The 19,032-nt window shown below is 41.4% G+C and overlaps 1 protein-coding gene and 1 long non-coding RNA gene across 6 annotated transcripts in view; one reads left to right on the plus strand and one right to left on the minus strand.

Annotated features, from left to right (window-relative positions):
* Positions 1 to 10,332, plus strand: part of LOC145525842 (uncharacterized) — a 99,049-nt gene extending 88,717 nt beyond the window's left edge. The window contains exons 8-13 of one of the 2 annotated variants that reach the window (XR_014068443.1): positions 1,378 to 1,454; positions 1,771 to 1,913; positions 2,538 to 2,620; positions 7,464 to 7,507; positions 8,443 to 8,587; positions 10,085 to 10,332. This is a non-coding gene — a long non-coding RNA (uncharacterized LOC145525842). Of the gene's footprint in view, positions 1 to 1,377; positions 1,455 to 1,770; positions 1,914 to 2,537; positions 3,055 to 7,463; positions 7,508 to 8,442; positions 8,588 to 10,084 lie in introns of those variants that run through there. The other variant, XR_014068441.1, reaches the window with a different exon arrangement.
* MED13L (mediator complex subunit 13L) overlaps positions 1 to 19,032 on the minus strand; it is a 284,123-nt gene that overhangs the window by 21,698 nt on the left and 243,393 nt on the right. For all 4 annotated transcript variants that reach the window (XM_081539697.1, XM_081539695.1, XM_081539694.1 and 1 more), the window contains 6 exons: positions 16,572 to 16,671; positions 11,607 to 11,827; positions 10,906 to 11,111; positions 6,381 to 7,318; positions 2,580 to 2,759; positions 1,760 to 1,983 (listed from right to left, as the gene is read on the minus strand). In XM_081539697.1, the coding sequence (XP_081395823.1) occupies positions 1,760 to 1,983; positions 2,580 to 2,759; positions 6,381 to 7,318; positions 10,906 to 11,111; positions 11,607 to 11,827; positions 16,572 to 16,671 (1,869 nt within the window). The remainder of the gene's footprint in view (positions 1 to 1,759; positions 1,984 to 2,579; positions 2,760 to 6,380; positions 7,319 to 10,905; positions 11,112 to 11,606; positions 11,828 to 16,571; positions 16,672 to 19,032) is intronic.

A 19,032-nucleotide genomic window follows, 5' to 3' on the forward strand; every position in this document is an offset into this window, starting at 1 on the left:
GAGGCATCTTCCTTCTTTTCTCAGCGTTGCCACATGCAACCAGACCAGCGTTGTAAGCTGGTCCCTTTTGGGGGTTATAATGTATCTGAATCTGCTCTCTTGTCTCTCCAAACCCTGGACCAGCCTCTCTAAGGAAAAATGTTCTTTTAGAAGAAAAAAATAAATGCTTCTTCACCCCAAGCACCTCCTGCCGCACAAGGGAACACTGCTGAGCCCTACCTGACTGCTACCGGTCAAATAAAGAGCCGGATTCCTGCCTACGAAGGCTGATGGAGACGTATGTCCACTGAAATCTCTTAAGTAATCCCTACTCTGGATGTTCTCCCATAAGATAACAGTAATATTTTATGGGCCATCTGTTACACTGTTACATTTGGAGATCCCCAAGAGCAGAGGCCACTAAAGCAGTGGACATGCTGACCACTTTTTAAAAGTAAATAGTTGTTTCAGCACAATGAGATCCTGTTATTAACCTCCAGAACATTAAAGGGGTGCTTATGGTGAAGAATGAATATAATATATCTGCAGAAAGTAAGCTACTACATGTTCACTGGCAGGAGAGCCCATATAACTAGCCCATACTAGAGTTGATGAACAGAAGGCTTACCAAACCCCTAAAAAATCCTCTAGTGTACACTCCTCTGAAGCAGGTGTGCATTACTGCCAAAAGAGCAATTCTGAAGTGATGGGGTAATCCTTTCATGTTCTGTAACTTATGCTGAGAGCTTCATTCAAAAGAATGACTGGGCTTCAAAACTGCTTAGACAAGTTTTCTGCATTAGGGTAATTGTGATTTAGTAGTAGTATGCATCATGGACCAGGCACTGTTTAGAAATTACTGTTTCCAACGATTTCCTTCAGTGGCTTAATTGATGCCATTATTTCAGACATTAGCGTCTTCTCTTTTCTTTGAAGCACGTAAGTTTACTATTCCATGTATACTCATACATTTATAGATGGTCAATTTCTGTTATGGAATATTTTTGAAATTCAATTTGGCATCTTATTTAATAAACACTTTTGTAATGCTTATAATATGTCACAGATCCAAACACTTTATAAACACTAATTTCATTTACTCTCATCAAATATGAAGATTAATTAGGAGTATAAGGTACAAAAACTTTAGTGTATATGTACTTTAGCAGAAGAAATGTATACTAACTCTTTAAAGACAGATATGATTCTAATTTTTCAAAAGTAACAGGACTTTATATACTAAATACACAAAATTATCTAACATTACTAGGGTTATTAATTAATCTGTAGCAAAACTGAGTATTAAGATGTTTAAATAAAACATAACAGGGACATGAGTCATGAAACTTCTATATGATTCAGGAATTTTCCAGCTAAACATTTTTATACTGTTTTCAGGAACCCCCCCCCCACCCTCAAGAGTAGATGCGCTTTCTTTTCGTAAAGATCATCTTCTGAACAACCACTATCCCCAGGTGAGTAGTCTTTTTAAACTCAAGCACATAAATGGGGGAGAAAACAGCTGATGGGATTTTAAGATGTATAGCAAAGCTGGTAGAGGAAAATCTTTTCAATCTAATAAAATATAAAGCTATGATGGGAAAACAATGTACTTCCCGAAAAACTTGCCAACTTATCCTTTTCTTCATGCTCCAACTCTGTGCAAAATTTCCTGGAGATCTATTTTGAAGATATTTATCCTTTAAAATTTAGTCACAACTAAAAACAATCTAAGGACCTGCATCATACAGACAATTTTCACCTTTCGTGTCTTTCTCACCTCATACACAGCGCTCAAGTCCCTGAAGAAAGTTTTGGCTCCTTCGAGCAAGGCCTCGTTTTCTGGACACACCACAATATAGGCAACATCACGGTGGCCCCCGTATGGGTCCAACAACAGCCTCTCCCAAAACGGCAAGGAGAATGGCGAGATGGTGAGGAAGTCCTTGTCGTAGCCTACCAGCAGGGTGGGGATGGGCAGTGGCTCAGGAGACTCTTCAGAACCTAAAACAAGACTGCAGTTCAGGAAAGCTCTTGCGAGTCCGCTTCCCCCTACCTCCACAACTGCGAATTCTCTGGTGATTCGTCTTAATTCAGGCATCGGACATTTTATTGTAGGCTGACATGATACTCTTAAAAGGAGTCTTCAAATCCTCTAACTAAATGGCCCCTGATGAAGAACTTGAATTAAATGAGTCAGAACGTGCTTATAAAGGTTCAGTGAGTGCAGACTAGAGCAGGTTAGTGTTAGTTCTCCAAACAAAACTATCTATCTTCCTCTAAGACAAGCACTATGGTCCTGACTACAAAGAAGCTGACAGAACTAGTTCATCCAGATGAAACAGCAATGAGGACTGGGAAGATGAGGAGATTCTAACAAATAGTCTATTCAGGCATTATTTGCCCCATTGACTTTGATTATGCCAAAGACATTAAGAAAAATTATCTCTAAAACTGACTATTGGAAAACGGAGATTATAAAATAGTCAGGAGGGAAAAGATTTTATTTTGTCAGCAAAGGAAGGACTTGACAGTAACTAAAGCTGCTCTTTCCACAGAAGAAAAAATCCAGAAGAACGTCAACTGGGAGAAAGGCCTACCGTAGGTGCCCCGTCCTGCCATCTTGTGGAACTGCTGCCAGGTGAGTGGGCCCTGCACGTGCTGGATGTTCTCCCAGGTCCTGCCCGTGCGCTTCTTCTGGATGGCATCCTGGAGAAAAGGCTGCAGGGACAGCAGCGTGCGGACCACGTCCTGGGAGGAGAGCATGCTGATGTCCAGCACTGCAAGAGAAATGACAGGAACAGAACAGGGACCGTCAAGGCGGGCTGGCACAACCTCAGCAACAGGCCATGACAGAGGCGTCACTAGCAGTAGAGTCTACTTATGGTAGACTCTAAAATACTGAGTGGGTATTCACAAGAAAAGAGAGCTGCAAAAATTTAATGATTGCTTCATAATTACTTTTAGTTTCTTAATTACTTTTCAAAACATTATTTACGTATGTATGGCTATGCTGGGTCTTTGTTGCTGTGTGCTGGCTTCTCGCTGCAGTGAACAGACGGAGGCTGTTCTCTAGTTGCAGTGTGTGGGCTTCTCACTGCAGTGGCTTCTCTTGTTGAGGCTTGCAGGCTCCGGAGTGCAGGCTCAGCACTTGCGGCACACTGGCCTAGTGGCCCCATGGCAGGTAGGATCTTCCTGGACTAGGGTCAAACCTGTGTCCCGGCACTGGCAGGTGGATTCTTAACCACTAGATCACCAGGGAAGTCCAGTTTCTTAATTACTTTTGTTTACAAATATCAATGTTTATCTGATTATATGATGAGTGGGAAAAAGGAATTAAAAAAGAAGCTCAGGACAGTTAGGGAGTCAAGGTTTCAGAATGCACATTCTTCCTGCTAGCAAGAGGAGTCCTTAACCTCGAACGTGAAAACCTTTGAAACTCTCCCCAAACTGCACGTGCATGCGTGAACACAGGTGTAATTTTTCCCAGGGGTGAGAGGGTCCATAATGCTCATCAAATTCCCTAAAAGATCTGAAGAAAGAAGCACTGAAGTTGGAGGCGGTCAGCTATGAACCTGCAGACCTGGGGTCCTCAAGACCTTTTCCTCCTCTTCTCAGCTGACGAGGACGGCGGCACAGATGGAAACCTGTGACCTATTTACCAACCGAACCTGGAACACAGGGTGCTTAAGGGTCTGAAGACATTCTCAAGTGCGTCCTCAAATCAAACACAGGTTGCATATCGATGGCATAGAGGTTTTGTTTTCATTTTTCAATCTGAAACACACTTCTCAGGAAATTTCATACACAAGTCTGGATTTCTAGCTTCTCTTGAAAAACTGGAAAACTATCTGACAACCCTGGGGCTGAGACCACTACACTGCCAGATGATCACCACTTGGTGGAGTCGAGGAGCAGTCTCCTCCAGACAGTTTTTGACACCCATGCCTCTGCTGCCTGCCTGAGACTGAAGCAGAATTAACCTCCTTTATCTTCAAGCCTGTGCCTCTTTTCTTCTTACAGTAAAGAAAAATGGAAAGTACTTCTTGTACCCATGGCTCTATCCAGTGTAAGAAAATGACAGACCAAGAGAGTTACAGGTTAAAGAAAAATAAATGCAGAGGCAATTCTTTGTGAACTCTATTCCTGTGCATACAAAATAGAAAGGATATTGTGGAAGGACACTGCTTTTTTGCAAAGCTGGCTCTCCACATCATTTGTTTACACAATCTTGTCTGGTACTTTCAGCATCTGAATTTAGACCCATCTAAATTGCACATCTCATCTGCAATAAAACATGCTGTTCTTCATATCCAGAGATGACAATACTCATCCACCCACCCAGACTGCTTTTCTATCTGAAGGCCACTATCGAATAAAAGAAACCACGTAAGATAATCACCCATAATTCTTTAGGGGAAAGACTTTAATTCATAAATTCATGCAGCAGCCATTAATCCAAGGCCTGCTAAGTATAAGGCACTGTACTTAAACCTAAGGAGTTATAAAAATGAGTATAAGCCTTGAAATATTTTCTCAGGCGTCTCTACCTCCCAGAAGTCTCCTTGCTTACATAACCTCTCCTCTGCAAGACTGAGGACGATTCCAAAAGTAGGGCCCATGTTTCTTTCACTCATAGAACCCCTCCATCTTGGCCTCTGCTCCCACAAACAGCTCTCACTGTGGTCAAAAGACCTGTTTAATACTCATCTTAAAAGCCTGGCTTACTGAATGCCTGTTGACTACTCTCTTTGTGGAGCTTGGTTACACAGCAGGATGCAGTAAAGCTCTAACCCAGGCCCTCCTCTCGCTCCACACCTGCTTCCTCCTCAGTGAACCCTCCTCCTTCACCATGCCCTGACCTGGGCTATCATCCACGTGCCGTCCACTCCCGTTCCCCTGACCTCCACGCCATAAAGTCCCAAGTGTCCACCTGCACATCTCAAAGGAGATCTTTAAAACTTCCCAAACTCAGTTATGACCTTCAGACCTAGTCTTTCCCCAGAACACCCATCTTTGACCAACATGCCACTGTCTGTCCAGGTGTACAAGTCACAAACCTGAGTGTCTTCCTTAATATCTCACTCTCTCTGATCCCCAAAACCCAACGCATTACCAAGTCCTGCCATAATGCCTCCCAAACATCCCTTGACTGTTTCCACTTCTTTTCCATCTCCTATGCTGGGACACTAAGCCAAACTACTGGTTCTTCTTTCATCTGCTGCAGGAACTTCTCAGTGTCCCCCAATCCCCTCTTGCCATTTTCTAATCCTCAGTCCACATTCCAGTCAGAGTCCACTGTTTCTGAGTACACAAATCTGATGGCAGTGTCTCTTCATAACCCATCAAGGATGTGTTAAAACTGAAGACCCAGGGCCCAGCGTGGCCCCAAAGGCTCTTGACAATCTAGCCCTGCTGGCCTTCAGGCTTCTCTGAAGGCCCCACACCCTACTTAACTCTGGCCCTCCACACTCGCCACCCCTGCCCTCAGTTAACCTGTACCCAGCACTGCAATCTCAAATATCACTGCTTCTTCAAGGAAGTGTCCTCTGACACCCCATGCTTTCATCACTTATAATGGTTTGCAGGTATATGCTTATTTGTGTAATTATGTGATTCACGTCATTTTCCAAAATAGATTAGAAAGTCCCTGAGGGCAGGTACCTTGTCTCTTTCACTTTTTCCCCCAGGACACATCACAGCATAGATAGAGAATGAATAAAGAAAAGGAACAGTCAGGTACTCAGCACTCTTAGAGCCAAACTCCAAAAACACTTATCACCTGGAGTTTTTAAGACAATGATATGCCCCAGGAGCCACAACATAAAGTAAAATGTGATTACTGTTACCACAGACACAAAATACTGGAAAAGTACTCTGTAAATGGACAGAAGACTTCCTGGAAGAAGTATCATGGAAACTTGACCCAGAAGGGTGTGCAGATTATCAGTATGTATAATCTGCATCATGGCTCCCCAATCCCTGGCCACAGACCAGTACCAGTCCGGGGCCTGTTAGGAACTGGGTCGCACAGCAGGAGGTGAGAGCCAGGCAAGTGAGTGAAGCTTCATCTGTATTTACAGTCACTCCCCATCACTCATATCCTCCTGGTCCGTGGAAAAATTGTCTCCCATGAAACCAGTCCCTGGTACCAAAAAGGATAGGGACCGCTGATCCAGATGACTTTTATCCCACAACATAATTACTCTTCTCCAAATGTGTTTCAACATGAAACATTTCCCCATCCTTAAATTTCGAATTTCAAGACAGCTCTCGCTTCAGTTGTGTCTATTTTTTAAGAAATAAAATTTTAAATTTTGTCACATACAGTAAGGCAAGTGTGCAAGTTATCGTCACACCAAGACAGTTCTCAAAGTAAATCTGTATTCCGGGAAACCTACCGTTGCTGTGAGGCCAGGAGTGCACAGTGGCACTTCTCACCAGGGCTTCATCCACTTTGCCACCCGTGGGATTATCCACATACTGCCGACCCTGCTCCAAGGCATTAAAGCATTCTGTCCAGTAATCATTATTATCTGCTTGCACCCGGTCGTAACTCCAGCTCACACAGGGAAGGGTCTGGCGACTGTTGGAGGAAATGTAGTCTAGGAAACTCAGTGAAGCAAAAGGCTGTGTGTGTTGGTTCTGCAAGAGGAGGAGAAGGCTTATCGGTGGCTCCTGGGGTTTTCTGGCTCCTTCCATCTGAGGAAGGAAGGTGGTCTGACACATCATTAGGCGCCTTTCGGCAGCCTGACCAATGTCAGAATTCTTCCCAAAAATATCCAACTCATCTTCCAGGAAGAGTCCTGAATTGTAACCAAGTTTGCGATTCATGATCGCACTAAACCCACAGGTGCAGCGGTACTGGTCCTCGTTGGAAGAATCGGGGATGTAGAGCCCGACATCCGCCCCTTTGATGTTCATGTTGCAGGCACAGATGCAACAGCTGTCAAAGTTTCTGTCTTTAAAGATATTCATCACGGAATCCGAAAGAATCAGGGTGACATAGAGACTGTGGGCTTCAGGGATTGGCTGCATGGTGGCGGGCTCCACAGAATTGAGAGGCCGAGTAGTAGAGGGGGTAGAGGCTGGTGAGCCCTGGTCGGTGCTGTCATACTTCACAGAGCCCTGACCACTGGCAGTGCCCCCTCCTCTGGGAGTTCTTGGGGTCCTGGGGGTTCGTGGTGTGGGGACAGAGAAGCGAGGGGTTGCTGGGGATGGTAAAACTCCTGCTCCACTGTTGCTGGCTGGGGCAGCGCTGTTGAGTGTCACTGGTGTGTTCATCTGTGGCGTGTTCAGATAATCTGGATCTGCCAGGCTCCCGACACTAGGCACATTGCTGCAAGAGAGACGGCACCGCGTGAGAACAGGGGGCAGGTCACGGGTGCCAGACACACACCTCAGCACCCCAGCCTGGCCCGGCCATTTCTTATTTATACATGCTATTGCTTGGTTTATTTGGTTTTCTATTTTTTTTTTTTAAGGATTCAAAGAAGTCAGTGCAGTGTGTGGAAAAGCAAGCAGCAAGGTATGAAGAATAATTCAATATAGCAGTGCCCTTCCACTTAGTGCACACTTCAGCAAGCCTCCTCTTCATCTTTTGAGGAAACTTTTACTATTTTTAACAAGAAAACATGATGCTGGGTTTGGACAAAGTAGTTCTGAAAAACTCTAACTACTAAACAGAACTTTTACCCATGAGTTCAGATGCCAACTTAGCTAGCAGACCATGGATGAAATTCCCATCTAATTTGCAGTAACAATCTTGTCCTTTTTTGAGACTGAAAGTCTGCTAGTGTACTTGTTCTCTGAGGCTATAACCTACATATGATTCTACAGTAGTTATAATCAAATGCACATGAAAATTTAACATTTTTCTAGTTTCCAAAAAATGCAGTTCTATCTAGCTAGCATTTTTATCGTAATGAGGGACCATGAGGGAATTCTATTTGAGGAACCCATTGGCCAGTCATATATTACAATTAATACAAATGTTACACGTGCCGCCATGAGGACTTAGTATTAATTAGGTTGTTGCATGTAAGTATACATGCTACATCAAAGTGTCCAAACTGCTAACAGGTTTCTGTGGTAGGCAACTGCAGTTCATTTTCTATTTTCCATATGCCAGAGACAATCACACTGTGCTGTTTTCTCGTAAGTAGTGACTTCTGTCTGGAACAGCCACAAAGAAAGCAAAACAGTGTCCACGATGTTCTTATTGTAATAAGATGTTCCTGATATACATTCTTAGAGGTACCCATAAAACAGATTGGGGTCATTCTTTCCAACTAGAAGGTATCAAAAGAAATAAAATTTTTTAAATGCTTAAAATTCTTCTATTAATACTGTGCTTAAACTAATGTTCCTCCAATAAAGTATATATTCACTCACTTATAATTTGAAAGAAGAATGTCATAAAGTAATGGCTCTTTGAATCATTTTCTTCTGATTTTTAATTAGCTATGCCTAACCTACCAACCTGAAAATCTAAATCAGGCTCTGCAAAGAAATGTTCGATTTGAGGCACAGTGGTGTCTTTGAGTACAGATAACGAGTGACCCAGAAACCCTGATCAGCAATCACTGCTATCTCAGAGAGCAAAACGGTAAGTGTGTAATAACGATCTTTACTCTGAACTGGACTCCTTTCAAATTTTCCTGTTCAACAAAACTCCAAAATGATTATGCAGTTCAGATCAGAAAAGGAACTACGACGATTAACTGAAAACCTAAATAATTAAATTGTTCCTGAGGCAATAAAATGGTTTATCATATATAGGAACCTGACTTTTCCGTTCAAGAAAAATGAATTGAGGACCAACCAACCCCATGCTAGTTGCTGGATATGTAACAGTGAAAAAAAAAGAGGAAGAAAAGTCAGTGCATGGCAAGTATGAGAGGCATCAAGAGAGTGCTGGTGTGTTCTGTAATAAAGCGGGAGGACTGCCCTGTAGCTCAAACAGTAAAGAGTCTGCCTGCGATGCAGGAGACCAGGGTTCAATCCGTGGGTTGGGAAGATCCTCTGGAGAAGGGAATGGCAACCCACTTCAGTATTCTTGCTTGGAGAAGTCCATGGACAGAGAAGCCTGGTGGGCTACAGTTCGTGGGGTCGCAAAGAGTCGGCCATGACTGAGCGACTCACACACACACACACAGGGTGATGGAGACCACAGCAGGAGGACTTCCCACAGCCCACAACCGTGCAGTCCAGGAAGTAAGGGAACCACCAGCCCCACGTGCCGAACTTAAATGCAGTCTTGGTCTCAACGAGCCACGTGCATAGCTACAACACGAGGGTAGAGTGGGTGCCACACTGGAAGGAGCAGGTACACTTATTTCATCCCAGAAAGTTCTGTTAACAGTGCCAGTTTAGAATACCAAGAATCTCTGGGGTGGCAGACAACAGATTTAATAGATCTAAACAATGATCTAAATTATCTGTTACAGAAACTATCATGCAGCAAAGGGTTGCGTGTTACTGTTTTGAGGAGCTTGTGTGTTTAAGAGGCTAAGCTGTGGAATGGCTTCTGAAGCGGTCGCACTGCTTGTGAGCGGCATGCTAACCCCTGGTGTGCTAGTCGCTCCAGCCGTGCGGGACCAGTCTGAGAGGAAACAAGCTGGGACACAACTGGAGAATGGCAGCAGAGAATAAGCCAGGCCCTGCCCTACAGAGTGCTTCTGGGCACACACTTTCATACTGTTGGTGGCGTGTTGATCCACAACCATTAGTTCTCAGAGCGTTTCAAAAATCTTGTGCCTGAAACTCCATTTTAAAGAGGAGAAGACCTAGGTAAAATGGTCCCTTAAGGTCATACAGAGACTAAATAAAACAGGCAGGAATTCGAGTCCTATGACTCCATGTACTTGTCCAGGTCTAAGGTTCTTTTAAAGTACTTTGCTGTTCCAGTTTTTCATTCCAATACAGACTTTACACAAACATAAGCATAAAGCCTGCTTATAAAATTAAAGTTGATTTCATCAAGATGATTTATTTTTATATGAGGTCACAAAAGTAGCCCACAGACTGGACCTACAGCATAAATTTGTCTTAGCTTTTAGAATGTAACTCTGAATTAACTGTCAACAATTTTTTCTTTTGGGAGGGGGGGAACATGTCTTGCAGGATTTTAGTTCCCTGACCAGGGATTGAGCCCAGGCCATTCGCAGTGAAAGTGCCGATTCCTAACCACTGGACTGCCAGGGAATTCCCAACTATCAACATTTTTAAAAAGGAAATGTACATTAAAATCTCTCACATTCCTGCCTGAACAACTCCCTGAGGTTGAATAGCAAAAAAAAGTGAAAAGAAAAAATAAAAGTTCCCTTAAAGGGGGAAATACATCCTCTCAAACAGTTTGCTGTTGACTCCACTTGCCCCCACCGCCCCTACAGTGACACTGAGTATCAGCAGTGCCTAGTATTTGCTCTGCCCAGTCCACTCCGTCCACATATTGCTTACTTGGTCCTGACAGACATTTGAGTTTGTGGCCTTTTACATTATAGCATCTACATTATGTCATTAAGAAATTATCAATCAAAGGGAAAACTAATTAGCATTTAACCTTAAAGTGCCTTAAGTAAACACATCTGAAATCATCTAAGTACATATAACAAAGTACTTACCACCATCACCCTAAAAATATTACCCACTCCAATCTACTGCTTGGTTCTGTGACAGACACTGATTTGACACTGAATGACCATAACCACCACAGTTCTCTACACAAATAACCTCAATTTTCCCATGTATATGAAATTTAGTTTAGAAAATAATATCTTCAACACAAAAGAATATGCACAAAAACATGAATGGCCGATAAAAGTTTCAAATGAAATGCTGTCATCGTGTAAAGTAAATACTTAGGTTAAATGGTAAAAATCCTATTAAATATGGCAGGCGACTTGCCACAATCCCAGCACATACTTGTAGCCATCTCTAATGAAAGTGGCTGCAGGTGGCATGGGCAGTTGTTCAATTTTAGGAGGGATTGCCCATGAAGGCCGAAACAGACAGGCATCAGGAATCTTCAGAGGTAGCAGGCATTGGCTCGGCAACATCTTCAGTGGAGCAAACATGGAGGATCCCACAAAAGGCTGAAAAGTTGGAACTTTGTGCACGTACGAAAAGTCCTGTGATAACAAAGTGGAGCTGGTGATCAAGCTGGTAAACAACTTGAGGACATAATAGCAACAAAAATGACTGCAATTCACTATTTCTCTTATCTGATCATTGGAAAAATGTGAATGCCAACATTTTAAATTAATCAAAAGACACTAATTAATATGCCAAGTGACATACCACATGATCTAATTCAGAGAACCCTTAGGAACGTATGTATATATTGCATACAGACAATACTATTTTAAAGAAGTCATAGAAAAGTGTGCTTTAAAGTCACCCTGTCTTTGTATGGGTTTCCCAGGTGGTGCTAGTGGTAAAGAGTCCATCTGCTAATGCAGGAGATGTGAAAGACGTGGGTTCGATCCCTGGGTATTCTTGCCTGGAGAATGTCATGGATGGAGGAGCCTGATGGGCTGTGGTTTATGGGGTTGTACAGAGTCGGACACGACCGAGAGTCTAAGCATGCATGTATGTCTTTGTTCAGTTAATATCCCGGCGATTACCTTTACTTCCTCTGGCTTGGGACTTCCTAATCCATCTTCCACTTCCATCTTGAATTCAGTGAGCTGTGTTGAAACCATACTGACCATTGGGCTTTCCATCATGCCTAATGCTGTCACTGTCTCTGAGCTGATCCCATCTTTATAATTCATCACAGGAGAAAATGCAGGGTGCTGTTCCAAAGAAGGAGGGGTGGGGAACATCCTCTGCAGGTCTGCAACTGCTATAAATAAATAAATAAATAAAGTAAAATTTTTAACGGGCCCGACTTCTTTAAAAAAATCCCAATTCATAATCAAGTTCCCTAGTTGGCATCAGAAATAATGTTGACTGAATGGGCATATCCGTTACATAATAGAGTACTAATAATGGAAGTTCCTAAGAAGAAGGCCATCAGCAGAAAATTAGCCTTTGCTGAATCTTTACCACTGTCCTCTTGACGCTTTATAATTTGGCTTCACATTAATTATGTGAACAAAGTCTACATAAACATACTTTTTTTTCCCCCTTCTAACAATTGATACCCTGAAAAATCTAAGGAAATGAAACTTCATAGTCAGGATTAATAATCATACCTAGAACAAAAGACAATTTATTGAAAATCAACTGGGGAAAAAATTATCTTTTAAGTAATATTTAGAACAGTGATTCTCAACCTTTTTAAAAAAAATCATTGTTATATACCTGAGGTTAACCATCATCATTTCCAGTGTCTCTTTAAGGCAGTGATTCTTAAAGTAGGAGTGTATGGAATGAAATGCAAGTTGTGGTTATGAAATCTGGCCACTAGGGGGTGTCCTGTACAGCAAATGTATTTGCATATTTGGAGGCACAAGCTTAAACCAGTGATCTGGAAGCATATCTAACATCCTAGTTCTCAACCACACTGCTCTTTCTAGCAACTTCAACATTTAAACAGTAACTACTGTCTATGATAGTGTAATTTACTGTAACTACTGAACAGATGTTAACACAACTTAACAGCACTGAATCAGAACCTAATAAAGAGTAGCTGCCCTGTGCTCTGTCCTGGGCTCGCGCCTGAGGCAGAGCTGCACAGAGGAGCAGCCGAGGGCTGGTGCCCCGCTCAGGTGCTCCCATCACAGGGCTGCAGTGTCCTGGTCACTTCCTCCCTCCGGGCCTAGTTCCTTCATCTAGAAGGAAACTTGCCTAGGAATGTGATTCTCATTAGCTTGCTTTCTTCCCTTTGTTTATGGAGGGAGGGGAAAGCCTCCACCCTATAGAGCAGGAAAGGGTGAGAATCCCTGGATTAGATGATTTCTACCATGCTTCCTAGTTAATTATATAATCCTGAATAATTTGCCCTCTCTTAGCCTCGGGGACCAACAAGGGGCGAAAAAGGCCAATAGGCGGGGTTTCAGATCTCAACTTTTACTTCCATTAGAGAAGCTCCACTTCTATTTAACTTCTATAATAGAATTCTGTATAAGATTTCATTTGATAAAACAGTACCTGCTGCTGCTACGGAAAAAAAGTTGAAAAAAAGAAGAAAACCTATTGTAAAACTCCCAAGATGATCTTCAAGTTACTTTCTTGCTGTAACAGTATTTGACCCTAAGATCATATAACAATTCACAGTATTAGGGATACAAGCCAAGCCAGAAACTATCATAGAACCACTGGAGAGATTATATAGTTGATAAGTCCTGCAGTTGAAAAACAGGTCTTCAGATGCAGCAGCAACCAAATCAATACATCTTCTTTAAAATAAGACTAAAAACTTTAATACAGAAAGATAGGTTATTCTTGCAATATATTCATCACCTTTAACTTTTGGTCCCTATTCCTTCTCCCAAGCCAAAGAGCAGCTACTGTTCAATGTAAATATAAAATTAATTTGTAAGTAGGGTGTTTTAAAACACGTGTCTGCTTCATAAAATCTTCAAACTCCTATTACATTACAGAACTTAATTAACAAAGCAGATATTTGGAAAATAATGAAACTATGTAAATTCACTTTGAGTTAAAATGACAATGAACTTAAACACAGCCCTTTCTTAATTTATTAAGTAGTCAAGCTATGGTACAAAATGTTATCCCAAAATTATTTTACTAAATTTGTTTTCAAATTTTCTCTGAGAAATGTAAAAAAGGCATTTGCCATTTAGGGCTCCTCAATTTCTTCGATGCTACCAAACACAGTTACATATCTCAGTTTTCAAAGCCTCAGCCACCTTGATCATTTTTGTCAAAGGTAAGAGAGAACACAGACAAAAAGTATGGATAAAATGATATTCCACTTGCCAGAGATTTATGTTAAAAAGCAGTCTTCACCATTCTCATTATGAGCTATTCTTCAGGAAGACTCGTAACCTCTCTATAGCTTTAATTTCCTCATCTACAAAATGGGAATAATATCTCCCTCATATTTTTTGTGCACGTTAAATGAGATAAGGTATGCACAGAAGTGACCAGTTTGCCAGGTCCATCTAAATACTTAGAAAGTAGTGAGAGTCAGCAATAATTAGTCCTCCCTCCTAATTTTGGTTTGATTACAAAAAGATGGAAAATGCTATTCAGTCACAGGAAATTCCTGAAATGACCCTAAAAAGTTTTGAGATGAAAAACAGGGAACCGGACTCAAAGTAGGTAAGGCAGAAAGAAAACAGAAACCTAGAGAGACATCCTGGTCCTCTAAAGTAGAAAAGTATCGCCTGTAAGCTGCCTGTTCAATTTTCTTCCCATAAAATGACTAAAGGGAGTGTGGGAACAGCTACCAGGACAGACTGGAGTGTAAGAGTCTTGCCCACAAAGCTCCACTTACTCATCCCTGCCTGTCCTCAAGACCTGCTGCTCTTCAGCTGGAACTCACCATTCAGCAAACGCTCCATTTCCTATCCTGTATATCAAGTATTTATGCAGAAGACCGAAGCCTTCCAACAGAAGCATCATCACTAAGATTAAGTTCTCAGTATTCGTCCCTCACAAATAGTAAGCGCTCTTGTAGAATAAAAAGCCAATTCAAAAGTCCAACTCTTTGATTTTGCCTCCTCAAAGTCTCACACTTCAAACTGACATGCTTTCCAAGATAATTCATAAGTGACTGGTTTATAATAAAACCTAAGAGAAACATTTCGTTTTAATTAATGTAACAATACTTACTTAACACAGACTTGATGTTAAATTAAAATCTCACCATTACTGTATGTTGCTTTCTTCATTATTACATATGCAAATGAGTAATTATGGACCTATGCTGTGCAATACAGGATCCACTAGCCACATGACTATGGAGCATTCAAAAGGGGGGTCCCATCCATCCTGAGATATGCTGGTGTGTAAAAGGTACCCTGGATTCCAAAGAGTTAATACAAAAATGGAATGTAAAAATCTCAGTATTTTTATGCTGATGACATATAAAAATGATGTATTGGATACATTGAGTTAAATAAAATATACTATTTAAAATTAATTTCACAGGGTTCTTTTTACTTTTAAATGCAACTAATAGAAAATTTAAAATTACCTTATGTGGCTCTCATTTGCGGCTTCCCTTGTACTTGTGTTGGATGGTGCTGCTATTCTAGACATTAAATGCTATGTCTTTCCACTTTGATGTACAATAAGCTACTGCAGAAATTAAGAGCTTCTTGCCATGCTATTTCCATTGTCACATCTTTGGAGGAAATACCATGTGTATGCCCCCGCCCCCCCGCCACATGTTCATGTGACCCTCTGACTCGTGTTTATCTGTTTTCCTGATGCCAATATTTTTGCAGTATTTCAAATTTATTAATTCTTATAACCTGTACTTGATCATAAAATTCTGAGTAGCTTCTTATTGAAGCAATTCCTTTTGGAACAGAAATGAGAGAAAAAAGAGAATATACCATCTTCTTTACTGGCAATGACACTAACTAGTAGGATGGTTTGTAAGTGAATAATCTTGGACAAGTTATCAGACATTTTAACATCTAACATGATTACATATCAAAGTGTCAAAAAAAGCACAGCAACTGGTTAAATGCAAGGGAAGAATTCATTCATCTGCCTTATTCCAGATGAATCTACTTTAATAATGTTTCTTTTAATCTGTGAGTTTCATGTTTGTAAAATTCTGCAGTGCAGAGTAATAAAAAAAAGAAAAATGTTTAATTAAAAAAACTACAGCAACTGGCTGGCTATCATTATTCATTTTCATACATGTCATGCTTGAGAAAGCTTTGCATATTTTAAAAAGCTATGGATCCACTAAAGCTGTCAAAATCCAATCTCTGTATACTTCACACTTCTACATTTGAGTAAATCAGCAGTACATTTATAGGTTCATAAAACTTTTTGACTCATCCCTATGACATGGTGGTTTTTCCCCTCAATTTGTTCTCATTACCAGCTGAAGTTAATGAGAAGGCATTAAAGAATGATTTGCAGTGGAATTGTGTTTCGGTTCCAGAGTACCCATATAAGCAACCTTGACTTTCTTCTCTCTTGCAGAATAATGTTTCTTAGGAAAAAAAGGAGGTTTCTCGTCCGCATACATAATAAAACTAGTTGATCGCTTTAACGAAACACAAAATCTTCAATATCAATCAGAAAAAGGACCATAGAAAACAAATATTCATTACCCTTGTATGAATTAAATTTATGAAAATTGAAACATTCTACATAAGCTCTTATAGCAGAATATCACTCTGAAAACCACTGTGCAGCATTTATCCTACTAGGAAAGGACTATTAGAAAAACAAACCTAAAACACATTTTTTTCATATTTTAAACCATGAAAGTTAATTTGAAAACAAAAGGAAAAAGAATTCAAATTTAAATGGGTCTCTTAGCTACCTGTCACCCTAGGAATACCAATTTATACAAGTTTTAATTTATTTTCAGTATTCTGTTACAATGAAAAAAAAAGGGGGGGAGGGGACTCAGACGAGGCACCACTGAGGATGAGAACATTGTGTGTGTATGATGAGCAGTGAGCTGAAGCTGCATTTCCTTTCCTTACTTGGTGGATAAGGAACAGCAGCTCTTCCATCCTTCCCAAGAGGTCGGTCTTCTGTCCCAACTGTAGGCATTTTTGATGAGCGCAGTGCAGGTGACACAGCCTAAGAAGAGATTATTAATTATTAAAACCGAGCAGCACATTTGTATATAAGGAGGGCGGTAGTCAGTTATTGCTTAGAGTGTATGGCTATTGATATTTTAAAAGAATAGAAACACACTTCCTTCCAAAGTGTTCACCAGGTGAACGTCTAAAAATACTAGGAGACAGTGACACAGAAGAAATCATTACAAGCTTATCAAGTATGAGAAACACACTGAATGGGTCTTCTTGTCATGGGTCAGGTGAGGGCAGACTGCCAGACCTTCGGCCAAGGCCCTCTCCAAGGTCATGGGAGAAGCAGTTTCAGGGATGCAATAATCACATCAAGGGGGGGCCTCCAAGTAGTAACTGGCTATCAGTCTGGTTTTCCTTCTGTTTGGAAGCAGGCAGCTAAAAGAGATGACCTCAAGTCCTCCCAAGCTATTACTCTTATTTTTAACCACACACACAATATTTCCTATTCCTATTTCTTGGGCTTCCAAGGTGGCTCAGGTAGTAAAGAATCCACCTGCCAATGTGGGAGATGCAACAGATGCGGGTTCAACCCCTGGGTTGGGAAGATCCCCTGGAGAAGGAAATGGCAACCCATTCCAGCATTCTTGCCTGGGAAATTCCATGAACAGAGGAACCTGGTGGGCTACAGTCTGTGGGGTCACAAAGAGTCGGACACAACTTAGCGACTGAGCACACACATTCCTACTTGTACAATTACTGGTCACCTTCATGGGAAAAAAAAAAACCTTACCTCATAAAATTATTGAAATGTATATTCAATACATTTGAAGAAGGTTTCTCCTTGATTTGCTAAGTTCAGTCATTCAGTCGTGTCCGACTCTTTGCGACCCCATGAACCGCAGCATGCCAGGCATCCCTGTCCATCACCAATACCTAGAGTCTACTCAAACTCATATCCATTGAGTCGCTGATGGCATCCAACCATCTCATCCTCTGTCGTCCCCTTCTCCTGCCCTCAATCTTTCCCAGCATCAGGGTCTTTTCAAATGAGTCAGTTCTTCCCATCAGGTGGCCAAAGTATTGGAGTTTCAGCTTCAACATCAGTCCTTCCAATGAACACTCGGGACTGCTTTCCTTTAGGATGGACTGGTTGGATCCTTTTGCAGTCCAAGGGACTTTCAAGAGTCTTCTCCAACACTACAGTCCAAAAGCATCAATTCTTTGGCACTCAGCTTTCTTTATACTCCAACTCTCACATCCATACATGACTACTGGAAAAACCATAGTCTTGGCTAGACAGACCTTTGTTGGCAAAATAATGTCTCTGCTTTTTAATATGCTTTCTAACTTTCAGTCATAACTTTTGGTTAAAAATTTTGGTCATAACTTTCCTTCCAAGGAGTAAGCATCTTTTAATTTCATGGTTGCAGTCACCATCTGCAGTGATTTTGGAGCCCCCAAAAATAAAGTGTGCCACTGTTTCCCCATCTACATGCCCTGAAGTGACGGGGACCGGATTCCATGATCTTAGTTTTCTGAATGTTGAGCTTTAAGCCAACTTTTTCACTCTCCACTTTCACTTTCATCAAGGGGCTCTTTAGTTCTTCTTTGCTTTCTGCCATAAGGGTGGTGTCATCTGCATATCTGAGGTTATTGATATTTCTCCCGGCAATCTTGATTCCAGCTTATGTTTCTTCCAGCCCAGCGTTTCTCATGATGTACTCTGCATAGAAGTTAAATAAGCAGGGTGACAATATACAGCCTTGACGTACTCCTTTTCCTATTTGGAACCAGTCTGTTGTTCCATGTCCAGTTCTAACTGTTGCTTCCTGACCTGCATACAGATTTCTCAGGAGGCAGGTCAGCTGGTCTGGTATTCCCATCTCTTTCAGAATTTTCCACAGTTTATTGTGATCCACACAGTCAAAGGCTTTGACATAGTCAATAAAGCAGAAATAGATGTTTTTTGGAACTCTCTTGCTTTTTCGATGATCCAGCGGATGTTGGCAATTTGTTCTCTGGTTCCTCTGCCTTTTCTAAAGCCAGCTTGAACATCTGGAAGTTCATGGTTCACGTATTGCTGAAGCCTGGCTTGGAGAATTTTGAGCATTCCTTTACTAGTGTGTGAGATGAGTGCAATTGTGGCGTAGTTTGAGCATTCTTTGGCATTGCCTTTCTTTGGGATTGGAATGAAAACTGACATTTTCCAGTCCTGTGGCCACTGCTGAGTTTTCCAAATTTGCTGGCATATTAAGTGCAGCATTTTCACAGCACCATCTTTTAGGATTTGAAATAGCTCAACTGGAATTCCATCACCTCCACTAGCTTTGTTCGTAGTGATGCTTCCTAAGGCCCACTTGACTTCACATTTCAGGATGTCTGGCTCTAGGTGAGCCAGACACATCAT

The sequence above is a fragment of the Giraffa tippelskirchi genome, chromosome 11 (genome assembly GCF_054371585.1).
Source record: "Giraffa tippelskirchi isolate mGirTip1 chromosome 11, T2T-mGirTip1v1.2.pri, whole genome shotgun sequence".
Lineage (NCBI taxonomy): Eukaryota > Metazoa > Chordata > Mammalia > Artiodactyla > Giraffidae > Giraffa > Giraffa tippelskirchi.